General features: G+C 39.6%; 1 protein-coding gene across 2 annotated transcripts; it reads left to right on the forward strand.

Moving 5' to 3' along the window:
- Window positions 1-409: 409 nt before the first annotated feature.
- Window positions 410-19,135, forward strand: BTBD10 (BTB domain containing 10; the record flags this gene model as incomplete). 2 transcript variants are annotated; one of them, XM_079537169.1, is made up of 8 exons in its annotated part: window positions 410-510; window positions 11,635-11,828; window positions 12,647-12,932; window positions 14,420-14,522; window positions 15,205-15,325; window positions 16,382-16,579; window positions 17,154-17,264; window positions 18,825-19,135. In XM_079537169.1, 8 exons carry the CDS (start codon window positions 410-412, stop codon window positions 19,133-19,135), a joined length of 1,425 nt encoding a protein of 474 aa, XP_079393295.1. The 2 variants fall into 2 exon arrangements, with proteins under 2 accessions (XP_079393295.1, XP_079393294.1); XM_079537168.1 differs by lacking the exon at window positions 410-510 and adding an exon at window positions 5,904-6,028.
- Between the last annotated feature and the right edge of the window lie 781 nt (window positions 19,136-19,916).

The following is a 19,916-nucleotide window of genomic DNA, read 5'->3' on the forward strand; positions in this document are numbered from 1 at the left end:
TCTTTGGAATTAACTTCATCCATTTGGAAGAAAGCTATGATATGTTTTCCTCGTGTTTTATAGCCATTGACTTTCCTGTTTGGACCCAGTGGAATTGTGGCAAAATTAAAGCTGTCTACCAAAACTTACAGAACTATATTACTTACAGCAAAATGTTTTTTTTTAGTGCAGGTGTCAGCAGAATGTGTAGAAGATTGTTGCTGTGTAATGTTGAAGTCATGCTTGAAAATATCCTACATTCTGTGGTTTTTAATTTAAAAAAGAAAACTAACAACACTAAAATGTGCATTGTCTTCTGTTATTTTCCTATGTGGCATTTTTTAAAAGGTAAACACTGCTCTCTTAATGTAGGTTGTGAGTGCTGCATGTGTGCTTTTGAGAGCAGTAGTGTGAGGAAACTTGCAGTGGAATGGCAGGACGGCCTCATCCTTATGACAGTAACTCCAGTGATCCAGAGAATTGGGATCGGAAATTGCATAATAGACCTCGTAAGCTTTGTAAACATTCAAGGTAGGTGCTGCATACAATCTCTTGCATCTCAAAACTGCATTGGAAGCCTGTTCTAAAGGCTGCTGTATCTGGTTGTGGCAAGTCCTGTCATGAATTTCATGATTCTTTTCTAAAGAAATGCTACTTAACTATTTTAAAAGATGCTTCCCAATGTAACTGATTTGCCAGCTTTCCCTGTCTGTGTTTGCATTTGCTTTGTGGCGTATGGGGTCTTTGCTTCATTAAGCTGAATGCCTTTTGTGTATATCAGGATACTGGTTGAGTGGCCAAATATATGGGATGCTTACTGGGATTTACTTCCTGTTCATGGCTTTTTTAGTTGGGTACTCTGTGAAGCAGCATACTTAAAATACTTGCAGCTCCGTCATGGTGATGATTAATATTTGCTTGCATGCAAGTGTCACATGTTGTAGCATTCTCTTTGTAAAGCTGTTTGTCAGATCTTGCTTGCCTCTGCTTCCCCCATTGCAAGAATGTTTCCTAAGTGCTTTTTGAAGACATAATGAAGTTAATTAGTGCTTTTCCAGCATCAAGCATTCCAAAAATTATCTAAGCCAAGCTATTAGATACCTAGCAAATATATGTGAAGAGACACAGTGCTGAAAATACATATAAGCATGTTTAAAAAAAAAAAGTGCATCTTTGAGGTACTTTTGCCTTTTAGAAGTGCTAAATATATCTGAAAACATCTGTTAGCTAGCTAAAATTGCTGATTTTTTTTTTTTTTTTTAAGCTTTCCCACTTTAAGGATTTTAGGAAAAGAGCTAAGGAGAACATTCAGTAACAGCAATGTAATTCATGTTCTTATTATATAGATTCAGATAAGCTGTACTGTGGTGTTGCCCGAAGCATTGAACAAGCAATTAATATTGTTGGTCATTGTCCTGTCATTAAATGTTGGATAATTGAGACATCTGAGAGGCAGGAAAAAAAAAAAGAATGCTTTGGTAATTAAAAAGCTCCTAGGGAGACCCATGCAATTATAGGCTTGTTTGAGATGTTACTTTACAGTGAATAATGGAATGGTTAATGCAGAACTCCTGTTTCTGGTCAGTGTGGGCCTATGAAATGCAGCTTTGTACAGCTGCTGTTTTTGTTAAGGTTAGTGTCTGGTAAGTGGTTGATCTGTGCTTCTTATTTAGGGTCAAAATGCGGTGCAGTATTGGCAAGTGAATGGTACAGTTATTAGAGGGCACTGTATGTGAATTGAGGACTGTTCACTATCAGTGTCACAGTGTGATTGCAAATGATGACTCATTGCTGACTCTGGTTTGTGGTGCTCATCTGTGGTCCTGCACTGCCTCCCATGACTGGCAATATGCAATGCAGCCTAAAACTGATACTGGTGCAGATGGCTAATGATGGAAGGGGTAGTAAATAATGAAAAGGACTTGTTAACAGCACATGATCTGAACAGCCTGATAAAGTGGGAACAGGCAACCATGCATTCTTAATATTGCTAAATGCAAAGTTAAACATTTAGGAACAAAAAACATAGCCCACTTTGTAGACTGCGTAAACTGTGTCATTGTCAGTCTCAGTATTGTAAGGAATGGGCAGGATTTAATTGTAAGGAGCTTTCTCGGTGGGCAGTTAAATAGATGTAAATCTATAGTAACATCACATGATCAAAAGGGTTAATGTGGAGTTTTCTTGAGGAAGTCTATGGCCTGTGCTTTGAGAAAGACTTGAATCACTTCGTTTAGTCTGAATTCAGGGTTCTCCCCTCAAAAGGCATGTCTCTGAAATGACTGCTGCAGAGTTAGACGTGGCTCTGGTGAGACGTAGTAGGTGTTCCCAGCAAAGTGCTGAACAGCCAGCATTTCATGGAGGCTTTTAGTACATGAGGTAGAGGGATAGTATTTAAAGTAACATCATTTTCTATCAGAATAATGTAGACTCTTTTTGGAAAGCTTTGTGAATATGAAACCAAGTAATAGTCTGAGGTATAAATTAAGGAGAAATATTCTGTTACCTTGTTCCTTTGAGATCCTTGATTACTTCATCGAATCAAATTATTGGAAAATAGTGTGCTTTATTTAAAAGCCTAAACTAAATAATCTGATTTTCTGTGGCTGAGTGTAGAAATGTTACTACAGTTTCTGATTTAATGGACACTTTTTTTCTCGAGAGAAATAAGTCTGAAAAATGCAGTGTGAGAAAAATGCCTTTGAAGACAAATCTTAAGGGTGGAACTGGAAGAAAATGGCTTCATTAAAAGGTTTGACTACTGCAGTCTTATTTGCTTTGCACTTTCAAAACATACCTTATTGTCATAAAAAAAAAAAAAAATACTCCAGATTTTAAAACTGTAATAACGAAATAAGAACTTTATAATGAATCTTGATGAAAGAGTAATATTTAAGATAGATGGTTAGCTTGTCACTTCTTGATGTTCTGCAGTGTTTAATCCACCAGCCTTGACATTCTTAGAATAGCTTAAATAATTGTCTGGACTTGTTGAAAACAATCCAGGAGTGTGAGCCATCCTGCTGAGTGTAAGGCTTGGTTTGTGTAGCAGCAAGGAGAGTTGTGGAGCCCTGCTTTCTTCATGGTGCCATCCGCTTGATGCAGAGGACTTGTGCAAAACCCTCAGAGAGGTGCTCTTATTTACCAGTCACACAGCTCCACATGTCTTTTTCTAGATTGAGAATCAGATGGAATTTTTGAAACCTCTAGCAGGTTGTGATGTTTTCTCTCCTTTTTCTTGTTCTGAGGTGAGCAATGTATCAGAAAACAAGAGCAATTCAAGTGATCCCTAGAAAAAATTAAAGGATCCTGAGGGGATGAAATTGTGGTGTTAAAACTGAGTGCAGCTAATGATTCAATCTGTCTTGCTTGTCCAATCTATTAAGAAAACTTGGTGCTTATTCCAGTACCTACTTAAGATGGAAGAAGACTTCCAGGAATCTAATGTTGACTGAACAGCAGCTGAGGTTCAAGTAAGGAGTCATTAATATTTTCATTGATAGGTATTGCTGGTTTGTATTTTCTATTAATTTTTTCATTGGTTAGGGTTATTAGCTTCTCGTGTTAGTTTTTAGCTTCCAAAAGGCTTTAATTGCTGTTGGAAGACTTTCATTTTAATTCTGTTGCACTAAATGCTTCATCTAGAGTAGCGGTGGAAAATCTGTCTGAACCTTTCTTCCTTCTTAAGATTTTTCCTGAATATCTTTGCTGCTCTTCTAGTCAATACCAAATGGTATTTCCATATTTTCTCACTCTCTTTAAGTACTCTTAGGTTTGAAATCCTGTCTGCTCTACTGCATGAATGACCAAAACATGGCTGTGCCATGTTCTCATGACCCTTGAATCTTTGGAATCTTTAAAAATATTGAACTTCTTCGAAAAATTTTCTAGAAATAAGTTACTGTGCAAATGTTGAAGGCTGAAAATTCTTGTGGCTAATTTTATTTTTGCATGCTAGAGAAGGATGGATTCATGAGTTCTGAATGAATATGCAACTTGCCTCAGCATTTTCTAAGTACGTGACACATCCTTAGAAGTTTCTTTTTGTCATCCCTGCAATGGTATCAGAATATGTAAGATTTTCTGCTGCAGGACTGATTATTTTTTTTCTGTTCTTATAAATATGATTTCTGCCACTGAACGTTTTGTAGGATGCTGCAGGCTGCATACGGGTTCAGAAAGTGTTTAAATGTGATTCCTTTGAACTTCTGAAGATGGACATACTTTCCAGTCCCAAGGAAGAATACAATGCTTCTTAGCTTCTTTAACTTGGATATTAAAAAAAAAAATCCCTTTTTGAAAATGGAGGAGGAATTGCTGGCATGTGAATAAAGGCAACCTGTTTTCTTGTATGTGATGTATTTGAGTAGTTTGACAGAAGTCATGAGGTGTGGCTGTATATTTACATGAAGATTAATTCCTTGCTGCTTGAAAAATCAAAATCATTGGCAAATGAGCACACTGGATTTTTAATTGTTGTTGTTTCCTTAATGGAATGGAATTACTAAGAAATATATTGTTGGTGGTTGATAGGGCCTGCTGAAGAATATTTAAGAATTTTGGAGCTGGAAACGTGTTTTCCTGAGCTGCTGTGTGGAACAGAGGGAAGGTCTTATAGCACTCTGCATTTTGAGTAGAGAATTCTGCCCAAAGGCTTTCTTCTTGGTGGCTGAGCCCCATTAAGCGTGGGTGCCAGACCTTACTTTTGCAGGGTCTTGATGGTTGTGTGTCCTGGCCTGCTGAGCGGCTTTGGGGGAGAATCAGAACTAGCGTATCCATGGCATGTTCTTTCTAGCTGAGCTGGGATAGAAAGGAAAACATGCTAGTTCTGCTCTGATGGGAAGACCACATATAGAGAACCAGTGCTGAAAGAACCAATGCACATTTGCACTTTTACTTGCTGCTTGTTGACTCTATTGCTGGAGGGAGGAAAAAGGCCTGAGACTTTTCTGTTACACTTTCTATATGGCTGCTTATAGCCACGTCTTCCGTGAGTTATTTTGATGGGAAGAAATGACTTAGAAGACGGCGATGGCTCTTCTGCTTCTAGAAGGTCATTGCATGAACCCTCAGGAAATGCTAAGAACAGAAGATTCAGTGGCTCAGGGGACTGAAATGGTGCAAAGGGAATATTTTTCCTGCCTCACGAGAACGGTCTCCTCTGTTGAGAGTGCTGCTGCCCTGCTTTTCTAATCACGGATCTTGCATTTCTTCTTATTGACTTCCTTTTTCTAGCAGTGGTCTTTTGCTGAAAAGCACAGTAGATATTTCCTACAATAAACTTGCTGGAAAAGGGACGTTCACAGTTTAGAGCATGGGGAGTGTGCTATCTTGTTCTCAGGAGGTTATTGCCATACCTGCTCATGAGCTCAGTGGAAGGTGAATTCAATTCAAACATTAATCCAGGCAGACTTGGCAGGAAGACATCGAGTGCCCTTGAAACTGCATGTATTTGTGCAGTGTGGACGATGATGAGCACAAACGAGCTATGTGACGAGAGAAAGTTAGCAATAACCTTTCGAGATGTGTGTTTGTGTGCTGAAAGCCGACGACTTGGCAGGACCAAAAATAGCTTCGCAGATGGTGCTTGGCACGGCAGCTCGCCGCTCGTGCGCTCCTCACGCTGCCTGTCACTCACATCGCCCAATGGCTGCCTGGGGATGCGGGACAGTGAGTGTGAGCTGGGCTGGCAGGAGGCGGCGAGGTCAGACGTCAGGATCGCACTACGCATGGCTGAGTCAGTGGCTGCGAGGAATTGAGCTGAATTAATAGCTACAGGGGGGTGCGTCTCTGAATGGACTGTGGAGCTACGGTCTCTTATCCTTTGAGGGGAAGATGATGGAGGAAAAAGTATGGCTGGCTCGTGCTGCGCTGGGCTACTGAAGAGAGGATGGAAATACCAAATATGCTGAACTTAACAAGTAATGCCAAAGGATGCTGATCTGGCTTTCAAGGCTGTCTTCTTGGGAGGAACAGAATTCCTTTGTGCTCTGATTCCCAAATTATTTCCGTGCTTTTGTGTTTCCTCCCTGATAGATACAAGAGGAAGGTGTGTATGTGTTAAAAGGAATAATCTGTGGGTAATGCTCAGGAGCAGAATGAGTTAAGGGGAGAGTGCTGTCCTTTGTGTGTACTGGTCAATTTACATATCTGCTGACAAAGAACAGGCTTAGGGGGAGAAAGGGGGGCATAAGCGTTGTGTAAGTCCTAGTGATAGGAACAGAACGGATTTGATTTCATCTGATGCCTTGCAGAAGTATTGCTGGTACTTATTGTATATAGAAAGCTCTTTATCTGCGTTCTACAAGTGTTGATTATGTGAATCATCCTAGGAATGGACTGGATCTAAGTTCTTATGTTAAGATGAGTTAGTTCATATAGGTCTAGAAGATAAAGGGTGAAAAATAGGGGTAAGATCTTAACAAATAATCCAGTGCTGTGTCCTCTACATTTACATTTAGATTTATGGCTTTTTCATGGCTGTTTTCTTTGGCTTTTATGTTAGTTTACCACCATAATTCTGTAGACAAGAGCCTGTTTTACAAATCATGTGTTTATTGGCAGTGTTCAGTAGGATGCACACACACTTTTTGTATTGGAATACGTGCTAATTGTTTTGGCAGTGAAATTAATTCAGTTTAATGACTTCTTTTAGTCATTAGTAATACATTCATAGCAGTATGTTGTTATGTATAAAGACAAATGGAAGCCCTTCTTTCACCAGTGACTCTGATGCATCATTAAATTGAAGTGCATTCACTTCTTTTAAAGAAAGCTCTTCCTTTGCTGCAGAAACACAAAGCATGTTGGTATGACAAGCGTGTCATTTTGATGGTACTTTCCTCCTTTACTCCATATTAAATAGGCTTCCTTAAAGCCTTTAGCTTATTTGGTTTTCTTTGTTAGGTAACTGCATTTAAAGAAAATGCCTCTTCCCTGTTACAAAGGCAGAGCTGTCTTTATCTGTGACTCAATAGGAAAACAAACTCATTTATTTATCAGATGTTCTTGAATGGGTGCAGTGCTGCTGTCCCAGTGTTCCTTTGGAGCCAGGAAAAGCAGTATAGTGAAATTCTGTGTAGGCTGAGTACACCAATATTCATAGGGCTGCTTTCTTTGAAGGTGATCGACAAAGCAAGGCAGCATTGACCTTCTCTTGGTAAACTTCTGTGAGCTAGCTACATAGGGTAGCCTACATGATGGTTTTTTTCCACTTAGTTTTAAATTAAGTGCTGTTATTAAGCATCTAGGAATAACATTTTGCTTAAATGCTGCTTTTGTTCCTCTGTTGTATCTACAGCTTCCAAGGTGCAGTGTGCAGATGTTAACCATCTGGGAAATAGATTGAAAGCTGGGAGTTGCGAGTATTTTCTTTTAGAGAAATAGAAATCTGAAGCTATAATGACTTTCTTGGAGGCTTGTAATAATGCACTGCCCAGAACACTCTTCACTGTTGTAGGCTGACATTACAAATTAATACAGTGTGACAGCCAGGTGCTGCTTAAGACCAGTGGTTTCCTGGCAGTTTTAATTATCCGTGTCTCACTGCTGTTGGGAAGTACTGGTGTTGTACTGGGCTGCCTAATGTGTCTGTGAACAGTTTGTTCTTTCAAGTAGGGCTGCTCTGCTTTTGTCGTTCCTTCTTTCGTCAGGGCAGTAGCTGCAGTGACACAATGGAGAGCTCCCTGCTTCAGCACTGCTTTGGTTTGTCTGTGTTATCAGGGTTCATTACCTCCGATTTCTACCAAAGGTTAAGACTTCATCTGCAAAATGCACTGGCAAGTCTCAGTTAGCAGTCTGAAAATCTGCTTAAAATTATTTTAAAGATACGGAGAGACAGCAAGTGTATCGGTCTGACTTGATAATGGATTAAATCAAATAACTCTTAACAGCCTTTGCATTGCTGCTGTAATGCAGAGTTTTTTGGGTTTTTTGTTTTTTGTTTTGGTGTGTTTTTTTTTTTTTTGTTTTTTTTTTTTTTTTTTTGCATTTCCCAGTGGAAACTGCCACCTGTCCCCAGTGGTTTTGTTGTGAGAGGAAGAAAATGACATTACAGATCTTCTATTAGGGGAAAAAAGTATATTTAGTAGTCTTGATGTCTTCATACTTTGTTGAACATTTGCAACTTCTTCAGCCTCTTAGTGAAATATGTCCCAGGTTGTCCTTCCTTTTTGGTGGTAGCTCCCTTTTTCAGGGTGATTAAACACCTGGTACAGTGACACAGCTCTGCAGGTCCCTTTCTTTATGTTCTTTGCTCTACAATATGCAAAGCAAACAAAGGAGTTTAAATCTGAACAACATTGTATTTCACTGGTAGTATTTAGCTTGGTGTACATGCTGTAGAGCAAGAGAACTGCAGACTTCTGTCAGATGCATCTTCAATAGACCAAAGAAATACACTGAATTTCTTCTCTGTTGTGATTCAACAGCAGTGTGTTTTAAAACCGATGCTTAAATGGCTGTTAATAAGATGAGGGAAGATTCATGTTTAAATGGTGCTTTCTCATAGAACCATAGAATGGTTTGAGTTGAAAAGGGGCCTGTAAGATCATCTAGTTCCAACCCCTGCTATAGGCAGGGACACCTCCCACCAGACCGGGTTGCTTCACAGGCCTGTGCAGCCTGACTTTGAGTGCTTCCAGGGAGGGACATCCACAGCCTCGTTGGACAACCTGCTTCAGTGTCTCACCACCCTCACAGTTAAGAATTTGTAGTATCTTTACAATTTGTTTAACCTACCCTCTTCCAGTTTAAAGCCCTTTCCCCACGTCCTATTGCTGCATGCCCCTGTAAGTCCCTCCCCAGCTTTCCTGCGGGACCCTCCAGGTACTGGAAGGCAGCCCCAGTAGGAGCGTGGGTGTGTGGCTGAGCCTCCAGCCTCCCTCATGGGATTCTGGCTGACTCAGGATTGCTTGCTGTAGCACCTGTTTTTCTCCTGAGAGAGATTATTAACCAGGGCTCATCCCACTGCTGTGTGAACTCTGAATCACTGCTTTGAGAGTAATGCGGCTTAAGATAGTATGCTGAATTAAGAAACACATTTTTAATTGCCTTTCCTGTTGAAGAGTAATTTGTGCCTGCACCGCCAAAATGCGTGATAGGTTCAAGTATCCTCACAGAGGTTTGGTTTCATTTTCTCTAGTATTTCCCTTAGTTAAGGAAACTAAAGCACTTGGCTGTTCAGAAATGGGCAATCGTACGTTCTGATACCATGAAGTGCTGTATACGCGCTACTCTGGTTTCTTGCAGCGTGGCTAAAAGCATTATCAGGGCTAGGATCAAAAAGCTTTGTTAAAGGTGATCACGTGGCTCTATCAGGATTTGCTGAGGTGCGCTGTCACAGGGCTGCTACGTGCCTGTTTGTGCGGGGCAGTTGGTTGCTATCATAACATCACGCTTCAGGGGCAGGAAGGCTGTGACTGTTTCTGGGGAAGTTCAGCTGTATGTTACTAATCAATTGTCATGGATGAACTGGGTTCCTCTGTTTTGAGTTACATTTTAACTGCAGGCTACAAACTGACCGTTTCCGATGTTTTGCCATCATTTCCTACCTGCTTAGAAGGCTGTATTTCATATACACTGCTATATGAGGAAGAAAAGGTACAGAGGTTTTCTTAAATTGTTGATGCCTTTGAAAGGCAGATTTGCCCATCCTCACCCTTGGGAACTTTTGCATATTTTACTTTTATGATGCAGAATTACCTTTCCTCTATTAGAAGAGCGAAACAGGTAAGGAGATGCATTAGCTGTGCTGAAATGCCATACATCTTTACCCAGTCAAAATAGCACTGAAGGCCCCGTGGAGAGTGCTGTTTTATTTTAACGAACGTATTTCAATCATCTTGATTCTTAGCTCATAGTTCTGAGCCTTTCCAGCCATGAGCAAGGCTTGCAGTTGTTTTGCCTCGTTCAGTAGACCTTTGGCTGACTTCACAACTTCGAGATGCATGTCTTATTGCAGCATATTTTAAGCTTGGCAGGAAACAGTATTGCAGTAGATTCTCTCTGCACCAAACTCCTCCTTCGTTGGATACAAGATCTTTCCTTCAAAGTGGCGTGGGGGGAAGCTGAAAGACATATTTCTTTGTTTTGTACTAATACCCCTTTGAGGCCAATTTCAGCACTAATGTAAACTAGTAAAGATTTATCCTGTCTTTTGTTCTGATTTACGTTCCTCTTCTTATCAGTCACTGATACCTGAAGTTGCAGTGTGTCACGTTAGATGCTTACTTCTCGATCTAGTCTTGTGGGGAAACTTGGGGGGATGGGGTTTGGTCATGACTTTTAAGTTACTTAAGAGGATGTTCTGCTCTACTTGCTTCTGCAGTCAGTGCTTTTTAAAGTTGTCTTTAAGTGCCCTTCTTAGCTAAGTCCTGATTCTTACCTCTTCTTGTTCTTGAATTCTACAGCATTCCTAGCAGTGATCTTTCAGGTCTCTTGGTAAGCTGTGTGATTCACAGGCTGCAAGCAACTGGGGCATCGAGGCTCCTGTGGGAAATGGTGACCCATCTTTGTCAGATGCTGTAGCTGTCCACACTTCTGTCTCAGTTACACCGTGCCTGGGGCTTCATCAAAGTTCTGCAGTTGAACCTGTTATAAACTAGGAGTGTTGCCATGCCTGTGCTTAAATGACAAATAGCAAAGGAACTAATTTAAGAATTCTGGTGGGGTGCAAGGACACAGATGTCTGTTCTCTGCTGATATAAAATCATTTTAAAGAGTACAAATGAAAGGCAGAAGTATTTTCAGTGAAATTCAGCAGTGACTTTTGTACATTGCTGTTTAATTTTTAGGCAATTTCTGAAGGTACTGGACCTTGAAACCGAGAGGCTTTGTTGATAGCTTTAATAACTAATTGCAAAACAAAATCAGTATCCTTGATTTAGGAAATGTAACATAACCACAGTCTAAAAAAAAATCTTAAACGGTTAATTAAAATTTGCTAGTTTGGAACAAATGTCATTCTTGTTACTGACAGCTCTAAGAGTCTCAGCTTAGATAGTACACTTCATAAGTCTCTTACTCTATTGTTTCTTATGAGAGTAATTGACAATTTTAAAAAGGAAGCACAAATGTAAACTCGTGGCTGGTATGTTTTGGTGCATTAACTGGTGTGAGGCTGACCTCCTTTTAGAGGGCAAGTTGCAAGAAAACAAACAGGCAAACCCTGAAGAGACAAGCAAGCAGCTAAGTCTGTTCTAAAAGCCTGTACTCTGATAAATGTTTTCCAAACCAGGTTTTACTGGAAAAAAATAAATAAATAAATAAAAAGAGCCCTGCCTTTTGATTTCATTGTTCAATTACAATGCTTAATCTAACAGTAAGAATCAAAATAAAATACTCAGCTGTGCTTGACTGACTTGTTCTGGAAGGGATTTCTGTGAGTGCGATTTGCCAGGCAGTCTCCAACTGATCAAGCAGCATCTCTTTGTAGATGATACAGCAATAACCAGATAATTTGTGCTGTCAATTTAGCGTTCCAAACCATTGATTACTTTTGTGAATGTAGATATGAGTACAGCAGAGAAAGAAAATGGATGTGGATAATGTTAATCTTCAGTTTATGCTCCATGTATGTGTTTTGATGTCTTTGAAATTTCAATGTACAATGTTTCAGACATTTTGAAACGTGGAACATTTCTCTTCTGTTTCCAGCACCTCATCTCGTATTGCTAAAGGAGCAGACTGTACAAAAATGAGCCTTCATGGTGCAAGTGGTGGACATGAGAGATCGAGGGACAGACGCAGATCCAGTGACAGATCTCGTGACTCATCCCATGAAAGAGCAGAGTCTCAGCTCACTCCATGCATCAGGAATGTTACTTCACCAACAAGACAGTACCATCCTGGTGTGTTCAGATCTTTAGCATTTCAGGATTAAAATTTTTAAGTTTAATTGCCAGTTTGTTAAAGGAATACAATAGAAAGCATACAGATTCCTTGTGTGTGCCTTGGGCTGGAAGTACCTTTTTTTTTCTTCCCTAGATCATAACATTTATATATTCTTACATTATGATTCTTATTTAATATAAATTGCAAGAATTATCTAATTCTCCTAAAAAGAGAATATTTTCCCCTTGGCAGGGTTTGGGGTTTAGCATTATAGTAAAAGGAAAAACTTCTCTTTTTTTAATGTAACAGAATTTGTGGAGGTTTTTTTGTTTTGTTTGTTCATTTGTGTTGGTGTTTTTTTTGGTACCACAATACTAAATACAAACTGTGATGAGTAGCTCTTGTATTATGTTGAGCTGCTTTTTCAATTGTGGAATGCTAATATTTTTTTTTCTAATGAAGAATTTGGGGAGACAAGGCAGGTTTGGTGTGAACCTCTTTGAAGTTCAACAAGGCCAAATTAGAAGTTTGTGCACCTGGGTAGGGGTAATCTTAGATGTCAGTACAGTATGAATGATGAATTGATTGAGAGTAGGACTTAGAATGGTTTGGGTTGCAAGGAGCCCTTTTATGATGGCCAGACAGTAGAAACTTTGGGTTCTTATACAGAAAGTAGTTACTTTTGAATGTTTCTTTAACTGAAGAACAGCTTTTGTTGAATAAGTCTGTCAGTTTGCCATGCTATGTTTCTGGAAACCCATAAATTGCATAGGACTCATGTAAGACTAATAGATTGTGTTGTTTTTCTTTTCCCTCCACCTCGTGCTCTCTTAAGATCGAGAAAAGGATCATAGTTCATCTCGACCAAGCAGCCCCCGCCCTCAGAAGACTTCCCCTAATGGTTCCAGTGTTAGCATGGGGAACAGCAGTAGGAACAGTAGCCAGTCAAGTTCAGATGGAAGCTGCAAGGCTGGTGGAGAAATGGTGTTTGTGTATGAAAATGGGAAAGAGGGAGCTCGGAATGTAAGAACTTCTGAACGGGTAACACTCATAGTGGACAACACCAGATTTGTTGTCGATCCTTCTATCTTCACTGCACAACCAAACACAATGTTGGGCAGGTTTGTACCTTTTTATTTTCTTAGTCTCCTACCTACAGAAGTGAGTAATTCAATATGTATACATATTTTTTTTTTAAGATAAAAAAGAGCTGTTTAAAAAGCTACTGATCTCATTGTTACTTTAATCTAACACTTGATGTTATCAATTTGTAAAAGTCTTTAAGTGAAAGAGTTCTCCGCTTGGCAGAGGTGCCAGTGGACATCTATTACAGCAGTTTGCAACTGCATTAACACTTCATACGAGCATATGAAATTTCCTTCTTGCTTGGCATCACTTCTGTATTCAGTCTGCCTTATGCTATCTTCCGATTTTTAACCTAATTGCTTCATAAAGCACTTCTGACATAGATGATGTTTTTCAAAGCAGCATGAAAGAAAACTTGTAGGTGTTTTTGGTGATAGTGTTTTTTCTTAATGGACCTGTCCAGACAGCATTCAAGCTCAGATTTATCTTCTAAAATGCGTTAGAACAGTGTAATGTGAAATGGGCATTATCGGTGTAACGTGTCAGTCTCACAGCAAAGAGAACTAGTGTTGCAAATGGACAGTAGTTGAATGAAAGTCCACATAACTCGTGCTTAATGCTTGCTGCAGAAACTATAATAAGCAACATAACATCATGTTTTGTAGGTGGGAAGGAATGCTGTACTTTAATTGCTTGGATACAGACTGCTTTGCTATTAAAATGGGACTTTTTTCAATCCCTAATCACATAATATTTAAAAATGTATATATGAAGCTATTTGCTGAGGCATAGATAAATGTATGATGAAACAATTTTGTTCTTTAAACGTGCACTGTGAGGGATGAATAGTACCTTGGTTCCCTGTTTTGTGACAAGTCAGGGGCAGAGTTGCAAAGAGCCAGAAAAACTGTTTTGTGTAAATGGTAAAGAAAATAAGTACAAATAACCTGAAGTAAATTAAAGAATTGATGCAAGGTGTTTGTATATTTACAATCAAGTTATATGTAAATAAACAGGAATGTCACAAACTGGTAATGTATCAGAATGAGGTTATGTGGTGAAACTGTCTCTTTTTTCATGTCAGCCTCCAAAGAAATGGTATTGGCTAATGCACTAGATATTTTTTTTCTGTGTGTTGCTGAGTTATTCTCCCTCAGGGATTGGTTCAAGGCGCAAATCTATTTTATCTTTTATCAATTCAAAAGTAGGTTAATAAAAATATGGAAATACTGTTCTAAAATGCAAGCTATTTATAAAACCATTTTCCCTGGTGTCAGCTCACGGGTCACTGGGTAGGAGCTGCTTAACTGGAATGCACTAGGAGGTAAGAGAATGGCTTCTTGGCCTTAAGCCTTTAAGCTGTTAGACTTCCATTTATTTAAATACATTTTGGCTTTAAAAGTGGTCAGAAAATGCACATCAAATCATTTGAGTACCATTTTTGACATTTTTACCTTTAAGGTTCACAAAAAAACCCAACACCTAGTAGGGAGTTCTAACTAAATTTCTTATTTTTGAGCAGGATGTTTGGATCAGGCAGAGAACATAACTTCACACGTCCCAATGAAAAAGGAGAGTATGAAGTGGCAGAAGGAATTGGGTCCACTGTGTTTCGTGCAATTCTGGTGAGTTTTTATGGAGGAAGAGGTACTAAAAGCATTGTTAGGACAAGTGCTCTATGTACTAAGAAAAGTTAAGTTCTTGAAATATTGCATTAGGTTTTTGGTTGAATCTTGATGTGAACTTTCCCAGGGTTTTCTAGGCACATGTGTAACACCAGGGAGAACACATGAGGCCAACAAAAAAAAATCTGTTCATCTCCTATGGGTCTAGTTGGCCTAGTTTAGATATATTCAGCCCTTCTTGTGCTGAAATGAGGGAAAACCCAACCAGTACTTGAAGTGAACTTTCTGCAGGTAATGGGAGAAAAGCAGTCTTTAATGTGAGAAGGAAATATCTTCTTACACAAGATCTAAAACTGTTAAACTGCTTTGTCAGCAGAAGTGGAATATCAAAAGCTGAGGGAAGTATACATAAAAGGCAGTATATATGCAACAAGATGACCAGCAGTAGTAGATGTTGCTTAGAAAATGATCCATGCTAGAGCTTGCTGCTCTGAAAGCAGCTATCTCAGAAACTGTATGAATTCAAGGATAATAATATTCATAATTTTTTGATGCACATTGCTCTCTTATGTTTTAGAAGGGTTTGTTGTGGAAAAATAATTTCAGCTTTGAGACTGAAGTGTATCTGTCAACAGATGTTTCAGTACATTGTTTTTTTTTTTTGTTTACTGTATTACTTCAGGATTACTACAAGACTGGAGTGATACGCTGTCCTGATGGGATATCTATTCCTGAATTGAGAGAAGCGTGTGACTATCTCTGTATCTCTTTTGAGTACAGTACTATTAAATGCAGGGATCTCAGTAAGTATGCACTTTATTAAAATGAATTGTACAGGCTAACTTAAGCAAATATCTGAAGGATTAATTGCAGATTTTTCTTTATTGAAATAAGGAACACGTCTGATACTATATGAACAAAATCTATCCTTTTTTTTCTTAAAGTAGGGCTCCAAATGGATATGCAGCTTGTGAAAAATCATGTTTTAGATATTGAAATATGTGATACTCAAATATTTTAGTGCCCTGGTTGGAAGTGTGTGATAGTTAAACTGTACTGATTTATCTGTGGTAGGGATACACTAGCATTAAGTGGTATCTTGTAGAAGAGAGGGAATATAAGTTGTTCAACTCCCTGCCCATGAAAACTGAGCTGTATTGCTAGTGAAAGCAGTAGAGTTGTGCTGGTGGTGCATCCTGGTTATGAGTGTGTAGTGTATGTCCAGCTGGTGTCATCCCTGAATGCAGCCAAAGCTTTGGCCAGCAGGTCAGATCACCTGGCCATGTCTCTGGTTGCTGTGATCTTGTGGTGGCTGTGCAGTTGTAAGACATGTAAGATACGTACAGGGCACCTGTGCCTTCACCAGCAGCGCCATGGCTTCACTACGTGTTGCCTGCTCAGTCACTCTGTCTTAGCAGGATTTCAGAGCTGATGCTTTGAGGATTTTGAGAGGATTTTGGTTTTAAACTGCCGCTTATGAAAAGTGGGTGCATGCATTATTCCTTCAGCAGCAGGCTTAAATAGTGCTGATTTTAGGAAACCCAAAAGGAGTCCTGCGTGCAACTTCCTCACATTGAGGGGCAGTAAAAACATTAAGCAAGTCCACTTGGAAGTCGTGCCACTGTCTACCCAGTGAATGTGAATGTCCTACCAGCAGGACAGTGCTGTCAGTTAGAACTCCTGGTGCAGCTTACGGTGGAAATGGGAAAAAGTTCTGATCATATTCAAACTGATTAACTAAGTGTCTTTACAGCTGTCTGCAGTAAATACTGCAAAGTGAACAGAGTTCTGTGTTTCTTGCTCCTGCCCTCATTTCTTAACCAACTTTAAACGTATCAATGCTTTTTAAAACGTTCCAGGTGCTCTCATGCATGAGCTGTCAAATGATGGTGCTCGCAAACAGTTTGAGTTTTACCTCGAAGAAATGATTCTCCCCTTAATGGTTGCCAGTGCCCAAAGTGGTGAGCGGGAGTGCCACATTGTTGTGCTGACGGATGATGATGTTGTTGACTGGGATGAAGAGTACCCTCCTCAAATGGGAGAGGAGTATTCGCAAAGTAAGTCTATTTTGTTTCTGCCTTGCCGCTCCGTGGTAGTAAAAGTGCTCATCTAACTTATGTATGTGTGAGCACTCCTAGTGATAACATCCAGATGCTTCAAAAAAATTAGCTTTGTCAGTTCTGTTCACTATTTTGCTTCATTCAAGTCTAATTAAGAAGAGGAGCTAATTTTTACTGTTAGAAGGCATTTGAGGTTTCTGACTTTGAAGGCTGAACTCCCTAAAATGTGTAAAGGAATTACATCTTACCCGAGGGGAAAAAAAAATCCTTTGTTGAGGATGCATTGAGAGTATTTAGTGTGGTTTGTGAGTTCTTTTACTACATGTATTAAAAACTAAACGATAGGAAGAATTACCAGATGCAACCAACCAGTTTCACAGTGCCTTCTGCCACTTTTTTTCTGATTTCGGTTTCATGTGTTTTGAGGAGCTTTTAGGTCTTTCCCACTCCTTCTGCAGTAACAAACAGTTATATAAAGCAGGACAATGAAAAAAGATAATGAAACCTTATTTCTAGGACCAGAAGCTGAATCATTTGAGTACAATTTTTCCTCATTAAAATGTACTTTCAGTTATTTACAGCACAAAGTTGTATAGATTCTTCAAATACATTGAAAATAGAGATGTTGCCAAGTCTGTTTTGAAGGAAAGAGGGCTCAAGAAGATCCGATTGGGCATTGAAGGTAAGGCTTTATGATCATCTGTACAGTTGAAGATACAAGGGTTGATTCACCTTGTGGGGTGGATGACATCACTGATGGTAGATGACAACATGGCTGGGGGGAGTGGTAGTCAATAAACAACTGGTCCAGCTGGAAACCTGATTACAGGCTTGGCTGCTCCACAAGACTTACATAGCTGCTGAGTAGCTTACATGGTTTATAGCATCTTAGGGCTGCATCTCACGCTGTTCCCCTTCAGTTTTCATGAGAATCTTCTCTGTTCTTGCTCTACTTCATCTGAAGTCCTGGAGTCCATTTACAGCTTTTATATGTTCTGTTCTTGGTCTTGTGTCTTTCTGGGCTCGAAATGAAAAATCTAAGTTGCATCTAGCTGTTTTCTTTTAGGAAATGCAAACTTATTAAATGCATCACTGAAGTGCAAAGAAATATTAATCTGAAATCTGGTCAGTGGAACAGGCTGCCCAGGGAGGTTGTGGAGTCTCCTTCTCTGGAGATGTTCAAGACCTGCCTGGACACCTACTTGTGTGACCTGGTGTAGGGAACCTGCTTTGGCAGGGGGTTGGATGATGATCTCTGGAGGTCCCTTCCAACCCCTACGATTCTGAGCAATTCTGTGATTCTGTGAAATAAGCATCTTCTACTTTGAGGAGGCTGATGGGTAAAAATCTCAGCTCTGGCATTGCGAAAGACAAGTGCAGTTAGTTGGCTTCGATTTTTACCATGGATGTAACAACTGGGCTGCTCTCTATTGCGTTTTCTTTGATTGTTGACCCAAATATTTAAAAATACAGCCTTTTGTCACTTGTCAATTTCTAGCATTCACACACCAAGTTGTCATGGTTAAGTTTGTAATTTGCCGACAAAAAGCAAATGCATCAAACACTTGTGAACTTAAAAATAAGTTCAAGTGAACAAAGCATGAGCCTCCTAGCTGACATGCCATTAAACTACTCAAGAACTGTTTCCATCTGTAATGCTGGCTAATAACAGATTATTTTTGCTGGCATTTGTTTTAGACAAAGGGCAACAGTTTGACTCAATGCTCACACGCCATAGTTACGTGCAACTTTGTAGTAATGAAAATTGCTGCTTAGAGCACAGGGAGGAAAGGATTGGTCTAAAACTGTATTTTCTTAGCTGGGGAAGCTGGGAGGATGTGAGATGAATTGCAGTGCTAGGATTCTGCTTGGGGACTTTATCAAAGTGGCACTGCTCTCTAGTTTTGAGGTGTCTTTTTGAGGTCTCACTTTGCAGGTCAGTGTTCACAGAACAACTGGCTTTGCCTGTGGAGCTTGGAGAGTTGTCTTGGAAACATCTGCATCATCAGGAGCATTGCAGCCTTTTTTATTACAGCTTGTGTGGTAGTGCAGCCTCTGTCTCTGTGTTGCCTTTGCTTATATAACATCAAGAACAGCACAGCTGAGTGTTTCCATTCTGGCTGCTGATGGTAAACAAGTGCTCATCTTCATTATGCTTCATGTGTTTCTCGTACTGTTTAGTTCAGGGTTTTCTTTCACCAGAAAGCAGTGTTAACTTCTGCTGTACTGTAATGTTTCTTAGGTTACCCTACATACAAGGAGAAAGTGAAAAAGCGACCAGGTGGAAGACCAGAGGTGATTTACAACTATGTCCAGAGGCCATTTATTCGGATGTCATGGGAGAAGGAGGAAGGAAAGAGCCGGCACGTTGACTTCCAGTGTGTGAAAAGCAAATCTATTACAAACCTAGCGGCAGCGGCAGCAGATATACCCCAGGACCAGCTCGTGGTAATGCATCCTACCCCCCAAGTAGATGAGCTGGATATTCTGCCTATTCATCCTCCACCCAGTAACAGTGAGATGGATACTGAGGGACAGAACCTGCCCCTTTGATTTAGACTGATATAAAAAATAAAGCATGCTCCATTACAGCAACCCTGTACTCAGTTCATACTACACTGCAATTCCAGTTTTCTTCATTGTGTAATGGTGTTTAGGATATTGCAGTATGGACCTTTGGAAAGACCAAGGGGAGTCTCTGCTTGTTTTTGAAAGGGTACAGATAAAACATTCTGGGGTTACAGTTACATGTATTTGTTCACCGGTAGGTTTGTGATGTTGATTATTTGTATGCCGGACTGTCCTCGCTCTTAAGCCCATCAAAACTGCCAGGATGCCGGGGGCTGTGTGCGTTCAGTATTGTTACACAGGGGTTAGAATGCAGGATTTGGCATTGATAGTAGCACTTTACAAATGGTTGATAAATGGAATTCCAAGCCATTTTTTATAAATCTATTGCACAATACTAACAAAGTGCTTCTATCAAAAGTATTAACTATGAATAGTTTTGCTCTGAATAGATTGACCCTTCTAAAGTTATTGCATATGGTTGAGCACAAAACTACTTATCATTGGGTTTTTGGATTGAGGACGTGATTCAATTACCCACGTAACTCCTTGTTAAAGTTCTTCAGTGAATTTTTTCACTTGTTTGCAGCGTGAGCCATGTTCAAAAGTTGTGAACAATGGATAGGGGCTTTATCTTAAATTTTGCCTTACTTTATTATGTTCACAAGTATTTATTTACTAAATTTTTCATAAGTGTCATGAAATAGGAAAATGCAAATGGTTCATTCTTCATTTACTGATTGTAAACGAGTTTTTCATGCAAATA

This window comes from Tetrao urogallus (genome assembly GCF_951394365.1).
Source record: "Tetrao urogallus genome assembly, chromosome: 6".
Taxonomy (NCBI): Eukaryota; Metazoa; Chordata; class Aves; order Galliformes; family Phasianidae; genus Tetrao; species Tetrao urogallus.